At 38.7% G+C, this 21,804-nt stretch overlaps 2 protein-coding genes and 2 long non-coding RNA genes across 5 annotated transcripts in view; 2 read left to right on the top strand and 2 right to left on the bottom strand.

The window, feature by feature from the left end:
- The window catches only part of pygma (phosphorylase, glycogen, muscle A), a 14,134-nt gene extending 7,396 nt beyond the window's left edge, over positions 1-6,738 (top strand). The window contains exons 9-20 of the mRNA XM_024266706.2: positions 96-188; positions 273-419; positions 1,950-2,113; positions 2,200-2,314; positions 2,399-2,500; positions 3,969-4,116; positions 4,196-4,254; positions 4,324-4,465; positions 4,535-4,742; positions 5,775-5,909; positions 6,132-6,198; positions 6,272-6,738. Coding sequence (XP_024122474.1) covers positions 96-188; positions 273-419; positions 1,950-2,113; positions 2,200-2,314; positions 2,399-2,500; positions 3,969-4,116; positions 4,196-4,254; positions 4,324-4,465; positions 4,535-4,742; positions 5,775-5,909; positions 6,132-6,198; positions 6,272-6,421 — 1,530 coding nt within the window. The 3' untranslated portion in view covers positions 6,422-6,738. The remainder of the gene's footprint in view (positions 1-95; positions 189-272; positions 420-1,949; positions 2,114-2,199; positions 2,315-2,398; positions 2,501-3,968; positions 4,117-4,195; positions 4,255-4,323; positions 4,466-4,534; positions 4,743-5,774; positions 5,910-6,131; positions 6,199-6,271) is intronic.
- On the bottom strand, positions 249-1,864 carry LOC118599647. The gene is made up of 2 exons (XR_004949074.1): positions 838-1,864; positions 249-479 (listed from the first exon to the last, which is right to left on the bottom strand). It is a non-coding gene; the product is annotated as an uncharacterized LOC118599647 (long non-coding RNA).
- Positions 6,739-11,536: 4,798 nt separating the features above from the next.
- LOC118599648 lies at positions 11,537-13,238 on the bottom strand. The gene is made up of 2 exons (XR_004949082.1): positions 13,100-13,238; positions 11,537-11,805 (listed from the first exon to the last, which is right to left on the bottom strand). It is a non-coding gene; the product is annotated as an uncharacterized LOC118599648 (long non-coding RNA).
- slc22a6l (solute carrier family 22 member 6, like) lies at positions 13,173-20,502 on the top strand. 2 transcript variants are annotated; one of them, XM_024266806.2, is made up of 10 exons: positions 13,173-13,605; positions 13,685-13,788; positions 13,927-14,081; positions 15,499-15,667; positions 15,739-15,862; positions 15,935-16,050; positions 16,320-16,534; positions 16,620-16,728; positions 20,010-20,213; positions 20,386-20,502. In XM_024266806.2, exons 1-10 carry the CDS (start codon positions 13,207-13,209, stop codon positions 20,471-20,473), a joined length of 1,683 nt encoding a protein of 560 aa, XP_024122574.1. In that variant the 5' UTR covers positions 13,173-13,206; the 3' UTR covers positions 20,474-20,502. The 2 variants fall into 2 exon arrangements, with proteins under 2 accessions (XP_024122574.1, XP_024122575.1); XM_024266807.1 differs by lacking the exon at positions 20,386-20,502 and having other exon boundaries at positions 13,207-13,605; positions 20,010-20,217.
- The last annotated feature ends 1,302 nt before the right edge of the window (positions 20,503-21,804 follow it).

The raw sequence follows: 21,804 nt of genomic DNA, 5'->3' as shown, positions 1-21,804 counted from the left end.
GTAGGGGGGGGGGGGCAGGGGATCGCCCACATTTGCTAAATTGTAAGTCCGTCCCTGGCCCCAGGAGGTGTCTAATTGCTGCTGTGCATGATCAGGTTGCAATCCAGCTCAATGACACTCACCCCGCCATGGCCATCCCAGAGCTGATGAGGGTTCTCGTGGATGAGGAGAAGCTGGCATGGGATATGGTGAGGAAGAACCTTATTTTTAATTATTTAAAAAAATATATTGTAAAAATATAAATAATCTTTTTTTTCTCTCTCTCTCCTCAGGCCTGGGATGTCTGCGTGCGCACCTGTGCATACACCAACCACACCGTCCTCCCGGAAGCCCTGGAGCGCTGGCCGGTGGACTTGTTTGCTCATCTGCTGCCTCGACACCTGGAGATTGTCTATGAGATCAACCGGCGCCACCTGGAGGTCTGAGCCGCGCACTGCAGCGTGTGCAGTGACATTTCCCCTCAATGGAGAGAGATTAACCTAAATGTGACAGCAAAAAAGGGCATTTCACCTGTTTGTGAGGAACTTTAGGTCTTTACAAGTAAGATATGTCCTAAAAGAACACACAACGTTTGTGTGGTGTACACAAGCTTGTTGTGTAAACATCAGCTGTTGTGGGAGTTAAGAATATTTGGACTTTATACTATCAAAGATGCAGAAACGCATGCCGCATTTACGGACTAGTAAAAATGTAGAACATTTAGATTTCACTCGATTAAAAATCACTCTTGAAAACATGATTTTTATAAAGGAAAGTAAAAAAACACGCTATTATCACGTCTTTATGGGTTCTCCCAAACAGTAAAATGTGTTACAGTTTGTGTGGTAACATACAAACCTTAAAGTTTTCAAGTGGACGTCACAGCTGTGTTGTAAAAAAAAAAAAAAAAAAAAAAAATTTCAAGTTTACAGAAAAAAATAAAATATAAATTCAATTGTGGTAAAACTATAACGAAACAAGGTGAGATAAGCTAACCACTAATTAGCCGGAAGCAGCTTTTTAAAATGCTAGCAAACGGATGCTAAAAATTCACATTTACGTGTTTTTCCTCTTTAGACAATTTTTCTTAGTAACTATTTCCGTTCCTAAGTGTTGTTTTCATGAGTGGAATTGTTGACATATCCTTTGTGTTCTGTGAGGAGCTCGTTTCCCACCTCAAAACTTCAGCAAACCGAAAAAAATAATGCAATTTTAAGGAAAATCTAAATGTCTGAGCTTCTTCGCGAGTCAGTGAATGCACCATCCACGTGCAGATGTTCGTAGGGCTGGATTTAGGTAGAAAGGCTTAAACTCCTACGCAAACATTGATTTTCTTTATTTAGTGATTTTTTTGCAGGTTTAATGGTTTTAGTGTTAAGTTATTGAGGGGAAAACAGGTACAATTTAAAAACTTGCATATGAAATTCCATATTTATAACCAAAAGAATAATCATCAGTAAATATGATTAGTTTTTCTCTATATTTTGCTTTAGAGGGTGAAATAAAAAATAAGATTGAAGCATAAATGCATACATAGAGTTGATTCAAACACAAAATCAAAACACCTTAACGCTCCTCGTAATGTGCTTAATTCTGACTATAAACATTATAGAAAAGACGTAAAAAAAAAAAATCACTTAAAAGAAGGAAATACTTTGAAAAACAGCTCGCTGTGAGCTAAAAGTCAAAGAACAAAATGGTGCTTCTCAGGTTTTATTTTCATCATCTGTCAGAAATAAACTCCCACGTTCCCTCTGAAAGAAACATTTCTGATGGGAAGTGGTGGGCAGATAAATATACTTTCATCTGCAGACTTTCATCTCCCAGCACGGAGAAGGAGATGGTCCTGGTGCTTGAACGTGTTTCAAGAGGAGCTGTGTTGACCTCCTGTGATGTGTGCAGATGAAGACTGAGTTTGACGTGGAGAGACAAATCTCACTTGTTAGTTAACTTTTAATTATGCTTTGCAGAGAGTCGCTGCTAAGTATCCGGGCGACGGCGAGCGCCTTCGCCGCATGTCCCTCATCGAGGAAGGTGGACAGAAGAGGATCAACATGGCCCATTTGTGCATCGTGGGCTCCCATGCTGTCAACGGAGTGGCCCAGATACACTCTGACATCCTTAAAGCTACTGTGTGGGTCCCAAAATAGACAACTGTTAGCTCTCAGTGTTTTACAAAGGATAAAGCGCTGAAACGCCACGTTTTCTTTTGTTCCCCAGTTTCAAGGACTTCTACGAAATGGAGCCTCACAAGTTCCAAAACAAGACCAACGGCATCACTCCTCGCCGCTGGCTTGTTATGTGCAACCCGGGGTTGGCTGAGGTCATCGCTGAGGTCAGCTGGCACCGACACAGAATGATATGTAGGTCAAACGTTAGCTTGAGTAACAGCCTCCTGCTTTCGGTGCTCGCTCCACAGAAAATTGGGGAGGACTTCATTCGTGACCTTGACCAGCTCAAGGGGCTCCGCAAGTTTGTGAACGATGAAGCTTTCATCCGGGATGTGGCCAAAGTCAAACAGGTGGCTCTGTTTTCTCCTGTCCTGAAGCTGATTTGTTCAATGCAGAAAGAGGTTGCCCAAAAATAGGAATTAAGAAGAAAATTGCTGGAAAGAAGTCATTTTTACTTAACATAGAATCTTATAATAAATCAAAATCTAAAAACGAGTTCCACACAACCATTCATAAAGGGAAAAAAAGCTAAATGTTAGATACAATTTTTCAGGTTTAATGTCATACCGCCCAAAAATTAGTGTTTTATTTGTATTTTTTAAATGTATCTAATTGTTATTCATCGTGATTACAATCAAAACTAGTGTAATGTAATGACTAATTCCAGAACAAAATGAGAATAGGATCTCAGAACAAATTGTCTCATCTTGATTATTCCTCATAAAATCTAAAACTAGTGCTAGTTCTAGTACTAATTTGATTAATTTAAAATACAGAAAAATAAATACAGTCATTTCCTAACAAAAAATGAATAAAAATATGCAGACAATATATTCAAAACAGCATTTTTGTTACAATCATATTGACTGACAAAAATGAGTACACTTTATATAATGGAAAGTTCACACCAGGCATGTGTGACAGGCATTCTTGTACTGAGTATAACTCACTGTGTTCCCACTGGACTGTCACCACCCAATACTAGCTCATGTCTGCCACCTAGAGTTGGAAGAGGATTGATGTGAATTGTTGGTGGTGGAGGACCCAAACACAGGAGACTCGGCAAGGTGGCAGAAACTTGACCATTCACTAAATGAATCAAAACATTGGCAAAAGCCATGGAGAAACAAAACTGAACAAAACCAGAGACTTAAATAGTCTGGGGGGCAATTGACTGAACGTAAGACAGCTGTGGATCATGACAAACCAGAAACTGGTGGGACAGAATCCTCACAGTTCAATATCTGCGTAGAACCCCAAAAAAACATACTAACAATGTCCGTAGCAACGCTATAGAACTGTAGATTTTAGAATGCAAAACGTATAAGAACATAACTTTATATAAAAGTTTCAAAAATTAATGAGAATGAATCCCAGTTTAACATGTCAACGTGTAAGAAACTTTAAAATAACATCCCTATAATTCAGCCAAAATCACTGTTGAATATGAGTTTTTTTGTCTTAAATCAGGTTTTTAATTTTGTCAAGAGTTTGGATTAAGGATTTGAACTCATTTTAATAGTAATTTCTTCATTTCTACATCCTAGCTCTCAAAAAATGATCAACTGGAAATGTGTGGAGCAAAGATACATTTAAAAATATTTGGAAGTGTGGTTTGCAAGTATAGTTAGAAAGGTCTGTAGAAGCCCCTGCAGAAAAGTTGACCTCACTGAGATTGTAAAATCCTTTTGAACACTTTGTTCTTCTGTGACAGATCACCACTTAGTGAGAAATGTAAAAGCTACGCTCAGCCGAGGTCATCGTGTGCAAATTTGGACCTTACCTTTTTCAAATTCAACATATGCTTCAATCTTGTAGGAGAACAAGATGAAGTTTGCAGTTCACCTGGAGGAACACTACAAGGTGAAGATCAACCCCAACTCCATGTTTGACGTCCAAGTCAAGAGAATCCACGAATACAAGAGACAGCTGCTCAACTGTCTGCACATCATCACTTACTACAACCGTGAGCCCGCTCAGCGTCAAACTCCCATCCTGCTCTGTCAGACTCGTTAGAACCTCAGACTGATTGATGTTTCTGTCAGGCATCAAGAAGGAACCCAGCAAGCAGTGGACTCCGAGAACCGTCATGATTGGAGGAAAGGTTTGTATCGGGGTGGAAGGCGTGGCTGCTAAGGGGAACTTCTCTGGCATGTGTCTCACTGTCTTGCAGGCCGCACCTGGATACCACACCGCCAAGATGATCATCCGTTTGATCACCGCCATCGGGGAAGTGATCAACAACGACCCCATCGTGGGAGATCGGCTGAAGGTCATCTTCCTGGAGAACTACAGAGTGACGCTGGCAGAGAAAGGTATTCTGCTCAGCGTGAAAACATCGAGACAGCAAACATGTTCTACTTCTTCCTCTCCGTCTTTCACAGTCATCCCGGCGTCTGATCTGTCAGAGCAAATTTCCACCGCTGGCACTGAAGCCTCCGGCACTGGAAACATGAAGTTCATGCTGAACGGGGCGCTGACCATTGGTACCATGGATGGAGCCAATGTTGAGATGGCAGAGGAGGCTGGTGAAGAAAACTTCTTCATCTTTGGCATGAGGGTTGATGACGTTGATGCGCTGGACAGGAAAGGGTAAGGCTTTGGACCTCACTGTGCCATACTAGTCAGAAACATTTGCCTTTTAAGTCCCAATCCGATCATCTTTTCATCTACTTTTAAACCATTCCCAGTGGTCTTTTTTTTAATTGATGCAGTTTTCAGCCCAAATATAAAAACTTGCGTCTTCCAGGACGGACAGGCGATTTATCAGGACTGTTAAAGAAGAATTAGCTTATCTAACTCTACAACTACATATTTAAATAATGTAGCAGGTGGGCTTCATCCACATGGAACTGGGGGACAAGTGGGGGTGTGAGGAGAGCCAGAGGCGAGGTCCACGCCAAGAACAGAAGCACAGCATCAAAAATAGTCTTGAAAACTCGCGTAGCTACGCTTGAAATGTGAATTTACATACGTCTATATGGACTTTTTATTGGAAGTGACCGCTTGAACACTCATTGCCAAGGAGGGTTTGAATGTAGCTTCTCAACCCTAAGCTAGCATTAGCGGTACAACAAAAATGACGAGCAGTATTTGATTTATCTATCCAGCTGTGCAGATTTGAGTGAAGTCTGCTCCAACAGGGAAAGTGAGGGAACTGTTTGTCTGACAGTGGATGCATCAGAATGGATCACAGCAGGGAACTGAAATGTTTACTTCTCAAATAAGCTCTTGAAACATTTTTTCATCTGCGCCTGACTCACAATTTGAATAAAGAAATTCTCCGAAATGGAATTTTATCAGGATGGGTCTTTAAGGAAGCAGAAAATGAGTTATTGTTTTGTTACCTGAGCTTTTTGCACACATGGTCATCAGGTGGATTACAGGAAATACCTCTGAGCTGTCGGGCGTCAGAACTTTTTTAAGTCAGTGCAGCAAACAGTATGCAGTTGAATTGCTCTGGAGTCTTGCACAAGTTTGAGTCCTGATTTCTTCTGTTTCCTTCCTGACGCCACTCCCAGACTGTTGATTTCTCCACAACTGATTGAGGTTTTCTCCTTTGGGTTTTTTTCAGAAACCTGTAGCTTAAGTTTCTCTCTGAATTCTCTTTTTTTTGTTGTTTAGATATAATGCTCAAGAGTACTACGACCGCCTCCCTGAGCTCAAACAGGCAATTGACCAGATTTCTGGAGGACACTTTAGCCCAAAACAGCCTGACCTGTTTAAGGAGATCGTCAACATGCTGATGCATCATGACAGGTACAGACACATGCAGCATCGTTTTTTTTTTACATTAACACCCCGAGGTGCAAACATGTGCAGACATAAAAATGATATATCTGTATAAACATGCCTGTTGGTGCAAAACAGAGGGGAAGATTGCAGCGCTTTGCATGAATACCAGTGTTTACCACCCGAACATGCATGCACGAGCATGCAGGGTGAGCTCTCAGTGTGTCGCTCATCGGGCTGTTTCTGCAGGTTCAAGGTCTTTGCTGACTATGAAGACTACATCAAATGCCAAGAAAAAGTCAATGCGCTCTATAAGGTACGCATCAGAAAACAAAACGATCAGCAGTTTGACGTTCAGATTGATCGATTTCATTCTGTCTTGAAACCAGAACCCCAAGGAATGGACCAAGAAGGTGATCTACAACATCGCAGGATGCGGAAAGTTCTCCAGCGACCGCACCATCACGCAGTACGCTCGCGAGATCTGGGGCATGGAGCCCACGCTGGAGAGGCTGGCCGCCCCCGACGACAAACAATAGATAAACTGGATGCACAGAGTAGCAAAAGCAGCTGGATTTAAACCAGCACCCACATCATGTTTAGTCACCATACCTTTAGCTGCTGCAGTTGCTCAGTTTCATGCAAAATCTTGCAAAGTTTACATTTTTCATGCCGGCGTATCAACTGGTGTCACTCAGAAAACACAAGCGATGCATGTTAGAAATATTTTAAACTAATACGTAGAGCTTTGCTGTGGTCTTTGTATATTGACTGATGGTATTTTTTTTTAATAAAAATAATAGACTGTTGTATTTCCACTCAGACCCATTCTGAATAAACTTGGTCTTAAATAAAAGTGATCTGAGGGAGATTTTTGTTGTAGATAAAGTTTTAAACTAAGAAAAAAACCCAAATCTGCAACCTGGAGGATGCGTTCAAAAACAAACAGGTTTGTTCAGGTGCATTATAGTTTGAACAACAGGTAAAAAAGAATAAATTCTGGAGTTGGTGAAAACAAAATTGTGGTTTAAGGCCATCATAAATAATCTCTGTCAGACCTCCGAGTTTCTGCAATTGATTAATTACCAGAGGAATGAAAACATAAATCAGTTGACAAATTGCTGTTGTTTTTGGATCCTGTTAACGCTTCACTTGGGAAAAAAACGCAAGTTCATGTAACCAACTTTGCTTTTAAATTAAGATTTGAGGAAAAATTCCAATAATTTTGTCTTTTTTGATCCATCAAACTGCAATATTTTTAATTATTATTATTATTATTATTATTTTGCAGCCGCAACAATTTAAAATAGTAATATAAACCTTTGCTTATTTATGATTTTCTCTCTCTGGAAAATATATTAGGATTTAAGAAGTTAATTTTCATTGTTCTGAGCTATTTTATTTATTTTTTCTTTAATCTACTAAAGTTAACATTTTTTTTCTCATGAATACCTCATGATTTGTATCTGTCGTGAATGAATTAATAAATGAATGAATGAAAAGAAAAAAAAATGAATTTCCCCCCAGGGGATTAATAAAGTATATTGATTGATTGAATGAATGAACAAATGGAAGTGAGTGGAAGCAGACTCCAAAGAAACATTTACAAAAAAATAATAAATATATATATAACAGGGAAAACACTGAAAACTACCTGTAACTCAGCTGAAACACAGTTAAAGAAAAAAACTGCAAATGCAGAAAAACTATAAATGTAGCTAGAAAACCATTGAGCTAACGACAGGACAACAGCTGGATGACACTTTACTTAAGTCGGGCATGTCCAAAGTCCGGCCAAATGCAGGCCTCATTCACATTTCCATCATATAATCAATAACATGCAGCTCCCAGGACTTTCTGAGAAGTTCGATTTCTGGAATGTGATTGGCTACATTTTGCTACAAGCTGTTTCAAACCTGTGTGAACAACCAACTACAGGGAAATTTGGACTGTAAACTAAAAGAACAGGTTTGTTTTTGTGATCAAAATCACAGAGTTTGGTACTTCTGTTCTAAATAATTATGTTTTTTTTCACATGATTTAAATTTAGAAATGTAATAATAAATAATGTGTAACATATTATGAACGTTTGTCTACCTGATTTAATTTAAAGCTGTTTTTTTTCCCACCTTAATCTTATTTCAGGTCTTGAAATAAAAAATGAATTATAATTTGAATAAAAACAAATGTAAATCTGTTCTGTGTGAAGGAATTATAAAAGTAAATTAAACAGTTTATTTACATATAATGTCATTGTAAAGATTGCAAACCGATTTGGACGCTCCCTGATTTTGGTGATCTGGACTGAAAAGTAAATTCAAATTCTAAAAAAGATATACTAAAAAATGCCAGATGTTCACAACATCACTGACTTTATACTTTTTGTTTCTCTGGATCAAAGCTGCCCTCCAGCTCACTTGCTAGTTGTCAGACTCACCGCTAGATGGCATAGTTTGCTCATGAGGCCTAATGCACTTTAATGTGGAGTCTGCTGTTGTCACAGAAAAGATAGTTTAAGTGTGAATTGATCTTTATTTGGTATTTAACTTACAAATCCTAAAAAAAGATATGACAAAACTTCACAAATATCAGAACATAGACTAAAACTGAATAGAATGAAACTTTATTAATCCCAGAAAGGGAATTACCTTGTTGTCACAGTTTTATTAAAAAAGAGCAGATAGATTATAAATAACACTAGAAATATATATTTAAAAAAATGACAGCAACAACAATAATGACAGTAGATATTATTTTCTAGTGTCAATGAGGCACTTTTTTAATAACGAAAAATTAACATTTTTAATCCTCTAAAAAACTAATTTAAGTGCATTTTTTGTCAAAGTAAAAAAAAATAATAATAAAGATTTGCCAAAAAAGAATAAAAAGAAAAAAGGAACATCATTATTTTTTATTTTTAATCCACTTGTTTTGCTTGTTTGTACATCTTTATGACTGTAAATTAAGTAGAAAATAATAGTTTTTATTTTATTTCTTGTTTATTATTGTTTTCTTAAATAAAAGTAACATCTATTCTGTTGGGAATCCCCATTTTTTCCTCTGACTTGATGCAAATTCAGAGTTTAACTTTAGTCATGTGGACAAAAACACGCTCCCTGTTGGCCATAAACACAAATTTAAAGGCTGCATTGAAAAGTTTAAGCCTGGATCTGAATGTGTCCTCCTGAGGAAGGCTTTAGAAACTGTCATGTCTTTCCAGCCCAACTTTTTCAAGAACCCAAATATTTATGGCCTTCAATCTGAAAAACAAAAGCAGAGGACAACACCCCGGAGCTCTGAGGACAAAGAGGACGCATAAAGTCCGGATTAGCACATGAAAAGATCAAAACTCAGATTGGGATTGCGCACTCACGCCATCAGAGCTACCCAACAATATCTTCAACGCTTTTAGCATTCAGCTCTATAAGCAAAAGATAAAAAAAGGGAGTGGAATTATATTTATTCAGAAAAAAGCAGATTTATAAATGTTGACATCTGAAACAACACAGCCATCAAAATGGCTGCTTTTGTTTGATAGGTGGAGGTAAAAAAAAAGTTGAAAAAGATGAACGACCTGCTTTCCATTCACTGTTGGGCAAGACTTGAAAAACACGGTGTACTTAAATCAATGTTTAAGTAAATATTACTACTTCAAAAAGGAGATCAGATGGTCAATTCAGATGTCTAGAATAGAAAACCTTTAGATAACCTTCAGATGAGTTCATGGCTGAAAGCCTCGGTTTGAGGAAAGCACTGAGCAGGTCTGCTCTCTGTCCGTTTAACCCTGAAACTGTGAAGTTTGAGAAGCTGTTGAAACTTTAAATGTCGTTGTGTGGTCTGTGAGAGGAGCTACGGCCGTCAGACGCCTGAAAAAAGGTCATTTTGTGACAAACACCCTCAGCTGATGGAGCTTTCATAGATTACATTGGCTCGATATTTTTATCCAGATGAAAATGTGTTAAAAATACACACAAAAAAAACTTTTAAAGTGTATTTTTGTGTTTTTAAATCCTCTTTAATAGGTAATTTTCCCTTTGTGGGATCAATAAATCTCCATTCTATTCTTTTGTAAAATCTTTATTGCTGAAGTGAAATATTGCATCATTAAATTTTAATAATGAAGCTGTAGCATGTTGTGAAATACAAACCCAAAACAAATAATAATAATAAAAATAATACCAATACTTTTGGCAAATTTGGAAAAATGTATCAATTTTCTTACCCTTAAACGGTGGACTCTGAAAGGTCGCTATAGCCTGTTACGATTAATTTGTAAAAAATAAAATAAAAATAAAATAGAAAACGGAGGCTTTTCTGACCACAATTTTCACGAAAGTTCTACATTATTCTGTGTGAAGTAAAAAAAAAACAACAGTACAAAGATCCACATTTTTTTCTTTCTGGCAGCCTGTTTGAATTGAGAAGAAATCATTTCCATCACAACACACAAAAAACGACATATCGTTCAGATTTTACTGTCTAAAAACGCAAAAATCAATATTAGAATCACCAAAATGCTTTCTAAATGTTGGGGCTCTTTTGTTTCTGCCTTTTTAGTCACAAAAATCTAGCACAAAACGGAGAAAAAACATTGTGCAGTTCCATGTTGGACCACCAGGGGATGGCTAAGAAAATTTGTCAGTTAGGAAAAGTTTCCATTTGAAGGAAAAATACTGAGACATTTTGGTGTTTATGGATCACATTTCCATCCTCAAAGCTGTTTGTTTAAAGTTGTAATCATTAAGGTTCCTCAGTCAAAGGTTGCAGGTCCTTTGACATGTCAGTACAAACTAAACATTATGCGAAGCTCTTTCTAGCAATCAGAAAAATGTACTTCAGATATGTTTATGGTCAAACTGCAAACGTGGGTCAATAAATTGAAACCGGAACTGAACTTAGAACGCCGAGTGGAACTCTAAAAATACTGATTGTGAAAAAATGATTTAAGGAAAGAAAAATATGCTTACAGATGGTTTTTACAACCTTAAAGTTGCTTCTGGAGGGCTAGAAAAGAAAAACGTTTGGTACCATCTATGAGATGGTATTGGATTGTAAAGCATTTTTTGAAACAACATTGAACAAAAGAAACACCTTATTAAACTCAAAGACTTTTCATTTCCTTCCTGCTTTTTGCTGAGCTGCTGATCGATCTTTACAGATACAAAGAAATTCTATGAAAAGTCCTTGAAATTCTATGAAAGAGCTTTTAATGTTTGCTATCAGAGTCTTAAAAGGCAAGTATTCGTCCCGTGTTGGTCCACTCGCTGGATTGTAATTCTGTGGCGTCAGAGGGAGACACGTGTGAAGGGATTCTCCATTGTCAGTAAATGGTTGCAATCATTGACATGTTCCTTGAAAACTGAAGAGTAACTCACTCGAGATAAAGCAAATTCATACAGAATTACATAAGAGCCAAAGGTGAACATGTGTTACCGTCTAGACAGGAGTTTTCAGAATAAAAACATGTGAAAGATGACAAGAAAAAAATAAATCACGTCAGTCACATAACATATTTTAAATTAATTTATTTTTTCATTTTCATTTGTAAATAAATAAACCAAAATGAACTTAAAAATATATGTTAATCACTTTTTATGGGTTTAATCTTAAGTAAATCCTGCCCAAAGGTAAAAAAAATAAAATAAAATACGAGCTTTATCTTCAAATCAGGAAATGCTAAGACGAAATCTGTGCCAGAAAAGGCAGCGCTCAGTCACACTCCCAAAACGCCGTGTGTCTCCGCTCATTCTTCTGGACGTTCACACCTTGAAGCTCAGCGAGCAGCATTCGTGAACTTCACAGCTTTCCCGTTGATGTGAGAGAAACTGATAAGTCAAGCCGCTGCAGACATGTTCCAGCTGCTCTCAGAGCGGACCTGCAGAGGTGAGCTGGTGCTGGACTCCGTCATGGTGTCATCTCTGCTCTTAAAACAGAAAAAAGTCAAAGTAAAAGTCAAAGTAAAGTTAGTTTGTGTTGTCCTCACGTTTTTAGCTTTTTGGCATTACATTTACACATTGTAGTTTTACGTTTTTGATCAAAAATCTACCCTTTTTTTGCTTAACGCATATAATTATCAACCCTTTTATTAATTTCTTTGACAGTTGTTGCATTTATTTGAGATAATTCTCATATTTTATGATTGTTCTTGAGTACAACACACATAAACAGTGAATCTTTTGAAACTTTTAAGGCCCCCTATGGATTTATTTCCTTAATGTAATAAAGAATTTAATGATAAAGGCCTAAATGCACTCAAAGAAAAGACAGTGAAGACTTGACTCCCCAGCGCCGAACACAGCTGCAGCTGCAAAAACCCAGATTTCACTCTTTTGCAATGGTGCACCTGCACACTCATTCGTCCTGGCATCTCATGCTGATCCTTACACAAGTGCAAGCATTCCTCCAAACTAATCACCAGGATGCAGACTAGGCTGCAGTGAATTGGATTACAGCTAGACACATAGATGTGAACCATCGTCACGTGGAAACTACAGTTAGTTGTGATTATATAATTTCTATTTTTTGGGTTAAAACACTCACTTATTGACTGCAAATGTAGAGTGAGAATCTGCAAAAGTAAAGATAAGGTGACAATGTAGTGATGTGGTTGAATATTGATCAGAATTTATGTAACTTATGTTAATTTCTCACTTATTTATATATTTTTGCAGGTTTTTCTCCCTTTTTTTCCTTTACAATTCTGCAAATCAATCATCTGCATTCGAGAAGAAACTGTTTTCTTTAAATACACGATGAAAAAAGAAAAAAAAAAGCTGTAAATGTTCAGAGGTTGGCCTCACATGCGCTGTTCCCTCTCCCCACACACTCATATAAACGCACACACCGAGTCACACGCTGACTTTCACATTAAGTAATCAGCAAAGGGCAGACGGTTTGTCCCAGTGCAGAGAGGGACAGGAGGCGAGGGTGGATGCTGGAGCTCACCCGCACTCGGCCGCTGAAGGACAGATTGTTTCTGCGCAGGAAGGACCGCCGCTAATACGAATAATCCAAAGTTCAGAAAAGCTGTGGGAATTTGAGAGCTGATTATACATTTGAACAGAGCAGCAACAAGGCTGATTTAAAAAAAAACTTGTATCTAGTTTTTTTTTTAGATGAATTCAGTCATTGTTTTTATGGACGGTTTTAGATATTAAGAGGCGCTCAAATTCATCAGGTAAGAAGCTTTGTGTGTAAAACTGCTTTGTGTTATATACCTCTGACAGCTTTCATCTTTTTCTGACAGATTTTGCTGCACTGAACGCCGTAGAACCACCAACTCACTGGTGCTTTGACAATTCGGCGGCCGGATCTCTGCTAAAGTATGGCTTTCGGAGACATCCTGGAGCAGGTAGGGAGCACGGGACGCTTCCAGGTGGTGCACGTAACCCTCCTCTGCATACCCGTCCTGATGATGGCCAGTCACAACCTCCTGCAGAACTTTGTGGCCATGGTGCCCCCTCACTACTGCAGCGTCCACGCAAACTTCTCTCAGTCCCGGCTGAGTCCCGAGGAGACGCTGCTGGTCACCGTGCCTCTGGACCAAGCGGGGAAGCCACACAGGTGCCAAAGGTACGCTGCTCCACAGTGGCACCTCCTGGATAGGAATGGGAGCTTCTCCTCGGAGGGACAAGCGGAGGAAGGTTTGGCCGCTGAGCTGCAGGAGTGCAGAGATGGATGGTCCTACAACATGACGGAAATGGCCTCCAGCATCATCTCTGATGTGAGTTTTCACTGTTTTCACCAACATTGCTGAGGTCCTTCAGTGTGTGTTTGAATCTGCTTCGTTTCTTTTGCTCCAGTGGGATTTGGTTTGCGATATGCGTTCTTTGAAGCAAATGGGACAAACCGTTTACATGGGAGGTGTGCTGGTGGGGGCTATCGTCTTTGGGGGCCTCTCGGACAGGTAACCTTCAACCCTGAATGAGAAATGAAACGTTTATGCAACACAGCTGAAGCAGAATCTCAGTTTGGTCCATCAGACCCCCAAAAAGCACCGGCACCTAACATTTCGGGGGTTTCACCGACCTCTTCTTTCTCCTAGGTACGGTCGACGCATCCTCCTGCTCATCTCCAACATGCTGATGGCCGTGGCGGGAACCTGTGCTGCCTTCTCCCCTTCATTCCCGCTCTTCTGCCTGTTCCGGTTCGGATGCGGGATGGCCCTGTCAGGCCTGGGACTCAACACCTTCTCACTGAGTAATGACCAGTCACTGTTTTAGCCTTTGTCACAACCATAGACCATAGAATCACTGGACAGCTTGACCCCTCCCCCTTCGTGTTCCAAACAGGAAGTATTCGCTGTTTCCAAGAAGCCAAAAATCTCATAGATTTCTATTGGGAAATGGACCGTTATTATTTGTCAGAATAACTATTCTTGCTCTGATACATTTTCTTAACATCTTCTTGCTAATCCTTTTTTTTATATATATATTTTCTTTATTGGGAGTTATAAACTGACCAATCAGAAACCTCAGTAAAAGCATGTGGCGCTCACTGGCCCCACCTCAAACGTTTGATTGACAGATTCTCCCAAACCCACTTTCAGTGCAGCGACTGACGACTGTAGTTCCTCTAAAAACGTGACTCAAACCGAGTCGGACCAATCACTGTCGCCTGGCTCCAAATGGCGGCCCCAGTAATGCAAAAAAATGGCGACGGTTTTGTAACTTTGAAAAGGTCCCACTATAACAACTACATTTACATGTAAACTTCTGAGCATCAGAGCACACCCACATGAAGAAATGTGTTTCTTCCCCGTGACACAGTGGGACGCGGTTTACCCTCGCGGAGGAGGGCTTTACATCGATTAGCCCTTAAAAGAACTATTTCAGACCTTCAAATGCCCCTACAACTGGAGGAGTATGGAGAAGTCATAGGGGTAGGGGAAGAATTTGGATTCAGTCCAATAGAGCTGAGAAAGAAAAAAACTGGAGCAAGATTAGAGATTTGCACCATTTTGACACTTCACACCAACCCTTCCAACTGTAGGTGGCAGGCATGAGCTGGCAAACAGCAGAAAAAGACAGAAGAAGACGCCCTTTCCTGCTTGTCCAATGTGAACACCATAGGCCAAACGTGTTCAAGAACTTGCGTTTAGCATCTGCAGCTTTAAAAATAAGTAAAATAGACAATCAGAGAGTAATTGTGAGGATCCTGTGGACACTTGTGTATCTCTGACTAATGACTTGAGTGCAATGTTGGGCCAACGTACGACATCATCAACCGTCTGTCATATAAGTGTCAGTTCATGTAAATTATCCTTACAAGTATTTATGATACATTTATCACACACACGACAATGGTACGTTCCATTTTTGTGACCTCCTCTGTAACCAACCTGCCCTAGTTTTGATGAAGTTCCTCCAAAATCACTTTAGTACGCTTGTTGTGAATCCTATATAAAAACAGAAATCTATAAATATTCACAAATGTATGCATAAATATACTGAATGGAAATTAGCCGGACTCTGTTTTGATAAAAGGAAAAAACAAGGAAATTACTTAGTGTGGCTTAAATTGGATAATATTTAATCATTTTTGATAAATGTTGTTGATATTTTGCGGTTTTGAATGTACTAAAACAATATATCTTTGTTAATTGCTGTATCTGCAGTCGTGGAGTGGATCCCCACTCGCATCCGGACCGTCACAGGAACCATCACAGGCTACTGTTACACTCTGGGTCAGCTGATCTTGGCGGGCATTGCTTATTTCATCAGAGATTGGAGGTGGTTGACCCTAGCTGTGTCTCTGCCCTTCTACATCTTCTTCCTCATTTCCTGGTAAGACACTCCAAAAAACCTGAAACATTTCACGTTTATCGATTTCTTAGCATTTCACCACTTCATTTCAGGTGGTTTCATGAATCGTCGAGATGGTTGGCTCTGAACAATAAGCCTGAATTAGCCGTCAAGACTCTCAAAAGTGTGGCCAGATTCAATGGACGCCATGAAGAGGGAGAAAAAATTGACATTAAAGTAATCACACTCTCCTCACCACCTATCTGTGAGGTTATTCCACCTTAAAAAAAACTCTCTCTTCCCAAACAGATGCTGCAAGAGTCGATGAAGAAGGAGATGTCGTCTTCAAAGGGCTCCTACTCTGTCCTGGATCTGTTTCGCACCCCAAAAATGCGAAAAATGACCATCTGCCTCAGTGCTGTCTGGTACATGTCCCCTCTATTGAAAATAGATTATATTATTTTCTCCTGTTGTGGAGTTTTTTATTTATATTTTATTCAAAGATTTAAATTTCTGCAGCTAAAACTGCAAATGCAAAAGCAGTTTTAAAGAAAAACTTAAAAATAAATCAGATTGTCCAACATTTCCCCATTTTAAATTAAGTTTGGTGCTTTGCTGCTTGATTTACTCCAGAATTTTCCCTCAGAAAGGCCGGATTCATCGTCTTTTAGCCTCATTTTGCTCTATTTCTCAGGTTATCGACCAGCTTCGCCTACTACGGTCTTGCGATGGATCTGCAGAAGTTCGGCGTAGACATCTACTTGATCCAGGTGATCTTTGGCGCGGTGGACATCCCTGCTAAAGTGGTCATCACCACGTGTATGAGCTTCATAGGACGCCGGCCGTCCCAGTGTGGCGCTCTCATCATAGCGGGAGTCACTATTCTGATCAACGTGATGGTCCCTTATGGTACGAGGGCTGGGGGCCCCGGCTGTGTTTATCCGCTGTCTTAAAAAAAGAAAAGGATGATAACAGATGTTTCACCTTTGCACAGATAAACAGACTCTGCGGACATGCTTAGCCGTGGTGGGCAAAGGCTGTCTGGCCGCATCCTTCAACTGCTGCTACCTTTACTCCGGAGAATTGTACCCAACCATCATCCGGTAAGCTTCATCCACGACCAATGCGGCTCTGATAAACCTGCTGAACTTCTGCTCTGCTGGATTCTAAACAAACAAAGGGTCTTGTGAAGTTTTTATACCAGAGTTTTGTGGCAAAACAGAAAATGAGGGTCAGAGGTCAGACTAGCAGATAAAGACTTATCAGGAAGTTTAAAAGGTGGGTTTAATCTACGAGGGTCCTCCTAAATCAGTGACCCATTTCCAATGTGAGTTTATTTCACAACCAGATGCTGTTATCTCCTCTGGGCTTTGATTTGGACTCAGCTTTTATAACACCATTCTCCTCAAATTATTTCAGATTCATTTTTATATATTTGTTGGAAAACGACACCATCTTCCACCAAATTCTTTAAAACAAATGCCACAAATAAATTAAATTCTCAATGAAAAGTGATTTTGTAGCTTGACAGAATTTTAACTATAATTTTTGGACACAAAAAGAAAACAAATTAGTTACTGTATTTAAGAACTGTTAGATCCAGTGAAGTTTTTTTCTTTTTCTTCAACAAATGTTTTAAATGATGAGCCTCTGTAGGCCACAGAAAGTAGCTGAAGAGAAAATAGCATTAAACTTCCAGTATAAAATAGAAACTCATGGGTTGAACGAGTTAAATTCAGTGGGAAATTTGAAAATTTCTGTCATGTTTTCAGTCAAATGACTACAGAGATGACATTAAAAAAATAGTTTTCCCTCAAATTGATCATTTGTGGCCTCAAATTAGTTTTTGTACTTCTGTACTTTTTGTATGCATTCAAATGAGGATTTTGTGAGAACAAAATTACCTTTGAGGGCACAAATTAGCATTTTTTTGCCACAGAATACTATCTTGGATGCACAATATGCTCATTTTGCCACAAAAATTTCTAATTAGTGGCTACAAATTAGTAATTAAAGATACTAAATCACTAATTTGCACATACAAATGACTTTTTCTTTTGCTAATTTCTTTGCATAAATTAACAAATTTGTGCATGCAAATATAAATTTTGTAGCCACAAGTTACCATTTTATTAGGCTTTTAATGCCATTTTTTTGCGTTTTCTGGGCACAAGTTACTTTTTAGCATGGACAAAATACTAATTTGTTTGCAAAAACTACTAATTTGTGGCCACAAATTAGTAGACCGTACTAAATAACTAATTTCTGCACCAAAATTATTATTTTCCACTCACAAAAATGCTAATTACTGGAAAAAAAAGCGTTTTGTGCATTCTAGTTAGTACTTAGTAGCCTAAATCAGTATTTTACTATCCTTTTAAGGGCATCATTTACCATTTTGTGGCTACGTATTACTATTTTGCGCACACAAAATGCTAATTTGTGTGCAAAAATGATTAGTTTATCATTCTATTACTATAATAGTATTAATTCACACACCCAAAATGCTACTTTGTGCAAACTAATCTGCATTTTGGGTGTAAACATTGGCATTGAGTGAACACAAATTAATGTTTTGTGGCCACAAATTAGTACTTTAATAGTCTTTTGAGGGCTAAAATGAGCAATTTGAGCACACAACTTAACCTTTAAAGGTGCCAAGTGGCATCATGTATGCATGTGCAGATTGTTTTTTTGTGGGCAAAACATCACAATTTTGCATGCACAGCTAATTCTTTGTATTTTATCATTTTAAATTTAATCCTATAAAGCATTTCTCATTACTGTTGTATGAAAAGGGCTTTATAAATAAAGTCAAGTTTTAATTTACCTAAATTCTACAGAAAACATCAACAGAGACAACTTTCACCAGAAAAAACATTGATTTAAATTTCCAAATACATGCATGCAGGTGAGGGCTGTTGTTGTGAAACATTCATCCATTTATAAACCCTTTTTGGGGCCAGGGAGTTGCTGGAGCCTATCCAAGCCACAGTCAGGACTGTCTGGACAGTTTGTCTGTCCATTGCAGGGCTGTTGAGAAACAACACTTTTTAAATGGAGTCTGTTCGGGGTGAGGGAAAAGAGGGAAAACTTGAATTGAGGATTCACGTGAATGTTATCAGAAGTGGGTCAGAGACCTGCTCTGGGTCATCACATGCGCAATGGGAACACGTGTGTACCCTGCATCTGTTTGTGCAGAGGGCACTGGGTCAGGAAAGCAGAATCATGGTGCAACTTTTGAACTTTTTTTGTGAACGTGTACAGTGTAAATATTGAAATATTGTGTTTTGAGAGCTGAATGTTAACATTGTGGATCGACCTGCAGGCTCGTTGTTGTTCAAACATGCAATGATGGAAGACCCTTAGGAAGAAACCATCAAAACAAACATTTTCACAACATTGTTTTCACAATTCTTCTTTCTTACTGAGTGAAATTTCACTCTCATGCTGCCAGCTTAAGCCCACAACTACAACAAATGTTTTGTTGACCCTTGACCTCGGGAAGAGGCCACCATCTTGAACTAAAAAAAAAAGTGCCTCTACAAATTTAAACTCTTCCTGAGGATTTCCATTTATCGTCTCAAAGGTCCTAGAGTGACAATGTTGGTTTTAAAGTTAGTAGATTTTGACTGGCGTTAGTGTGGACAGCTTGCATAAGTGGCATTCCCCTGTTGCTTGTATGTTTTTTTTTTTTTATCAGAGGATCGTGTAAATTTAATCTTTGGCTCAAGCTGAACGAAACGATATGTGAGCTTGGGTAACAGAAAACCTCCGTTGCTAAGGAAATCCCAAAAATTACTTTTACCGATTGTTCTATAAATTACACCGATTGGTTTGTCACCTCCGGGTGACCAAAAAATCAAATGGTTGCTATAGGGATAAAACTAACAGAAACGCACCATTTTGAAAATTCATAAACTTGACATTCGCTTTTAGGTCAGGGTGGCAGGTGCAGCGGGGGAGAGTGGGGGTTGGGTAGCAGGTGTTCAGCAGCCAGTGAGGGTCAAAAGAGGATGGTGGGGGCAGGGTCGACCCCTCAAGTTTTTTTGTTTTTTATTCCTCGATGTTCAGTTAATTACATTTTTCAAATGTTGGTACGTTTGTTTCTCTGTCCAGTGAAGTGAAAAATGCCGCATGTGTTCATTCACCGTGTGATGTAAGGCTCTTGGCAAGCATTACAAAGCCGAGTTATAGAGTAATATGGTTAAGTAATGATGTAAAACTTTGCATTTTGTTTCTAAACTTCAGACTTTGAGCCTTTCAGGGAAAAAAAGTGTGCTTTCTATCAAATGGAGGACAAAACTGCAACTGCATTCTTTTAGAAAAGAAAGAATAAAGTGTTTTATTGGATATTTAAAGTTGTTGAACTCCTCCCTCACAGTCAGAACGGCATGGGTTGGGTCTCCATGATGGCCCGAATCGGAGCCATGGTGGCCCCCATGGTGCTGCTCGCCGGGGACCACATTCACTGGCTGCCAGGTTTCATCTACGGCGGAGCTCCAATCCTCTCCGGGGTGGCGGCCGTATTTCTCCCAGAAACCCTGGGCACACACCTCCCCGACACGATTCAAGATGTGGAGGAGAGGTAAGCGCCCGCGCAAACGCATAAACATCTGCCGTCGTAACACGGTGTAACAGATACAGCCATGAATCAAATCAAGCAGTCTGTCTGATGATGGTCCACCAGAAGGAGTCTGAGAGTGAAGCAAAGAGGAGGAATGATTTATTCATTTGAACCTGTTCTCTTCTGAACGCAGGGAATCACCGAAAAGTTCCAAAATGCCTCCAAAGGAGGCCGTAAGCTTACAAGACACGCAAACGAATCTCCTCAAGCAGGCCGTCTGACAACTCTTCCGTGCTCCTGCCTCCTGTTAGAAACTAAAAAATAATTATTTTGTTGTTTTCTTTTCACTTGCAAATTAGATTTTCACTGTTTTGTCTTCTGAACGTTGGAGAATTTTTGTAAATGTGTATTTTTTTAGAGGGATCAATAAAGTAAAAGGAAATATTTCTATGACACTAGTTTTGATTTTTCTTATGAGTGTTATGTGTATTTTTTTAATAAAATGAAACATTTGTAGTGAAAAAGATGTAAAAAGTTTAGGGAATAAAATAAAATCTTTCTTGGAAGTGTTTAACAAGTTTCTAGCCTTTGTTTTATTTGACTTTTATTACAATCAAACCTCAAAAATGTCTGAGTCTCAAACAAGTTTTGATTTAACTTTCAGTTGTGGACAAACTTTTTGACTTGTGGGCCACAAAAGGTTCTAAAATTTGACAGAAGGGCCAAACCAGGAGAGTTTTATCATTTTTTACTTTTATCAAAGAAGTAGCATGAAACCTGGAGAAAAACACGCTTTGATTTTTATTGAAAATTAATATTTACATTTTAAAACAGAAGACTTTTTATTTTTAAAGTTGTGACTTTTGTTTCCATTTTAGTTCCTTCTCAAGAACTTTGAGAAATGCTGTGTTCATGTACTGTTGAAATGATCAGAAAAAGGACTGAAAATGCAAATGATAGTCAAAAATAAAACAAAAATCTTCAAATATTAAATAACTCTCCACCCAAACACATGTATCTGTAGAGAGCCAGACATCAGATTCACAGGGAAAATAAAACATTCTTGTCTGTATATTTTATTCCAGTTTGGCGGTCCAGATTAAACAGTTTAACGGGTTGTTAGTTTGCTCACCTTCAGGCTTAGACGCTTCATAACCGATCTATAACTACACAACACAAAGAGCTGGTAAAGCTTCACAAGAATTATACAACCTCCACACGTGTCCACTTCCTGCTCCTTATCGGGTCAAAAGGGCTTCTACATATGACATTTCTCAGCCTCTCTTATGTAAAAATGTTAATGGAGAGTTTTAAAATACTGCATGATTTTTTTTATTTTTATAGATAATTTTCTTTCTCTTTTTTTTTACTATAATTTTCTTTGTTGTTCTCTGAGTCACACAGGGTTTAATAAGCTGGTTTTATTGTCAAAACCTGCTCTTCTTACAGACATCTTTACTGTACTGTCAGGAAACTGAAACGTCCAATACCTCCTGAAATAGAAATAACAAACGCACATTATTCTGCTTTCTTTATTTTTTAATTTACACAATTTTTTTAATGAGTTTTCAAAAAAGTATATCAATTTCAATAAAATCAAGATTATATTCCG

This window comes from Oryzias melastigma, linkage group LG14, assembly GCF_002922805.2.
Source record: "Oryzias melastigma strain HK-1 linkage group LG14, ASM292280v2, whole genome shotgun sequence".
Lineage (NCBI taxonomy): Eukaryota > Metazoa > Chordata > Actinopteri > Beloniformes > Adrianichthyidae > Oryzias > Oryzias melastigma.
The sequence above is the reverse complement of the archived record's forward strand: the minus strand, read 5'-3'. Positions and strand labels throughout refer to the sequence as shown.

Bases quoted from the DNA above. Each gene is read 5' to 3' on its own strand.
- slc22a6l (XM_024266806.2), top strand. From the start codon at position 13,207: ATGGCTTTCGGAGACATCCTGGAGCAGGTAGGGAGCACGGGACGCTTC. The intron at 13,606-13,684 runs GTGAGTTTTCAC...CTTTTGCTCCAG, and splicing joins CCTCCAGCATCATCTCTGAT to TGGGATTTGGTTTGCGATAT. The intron at 15,863-15,934 runs GTAATCACACTC...CTTCCCAAACAG, and splicing joins GAGAAAAAATTGACATTAAA to ATGCTGCAAGAGTCGATGAA.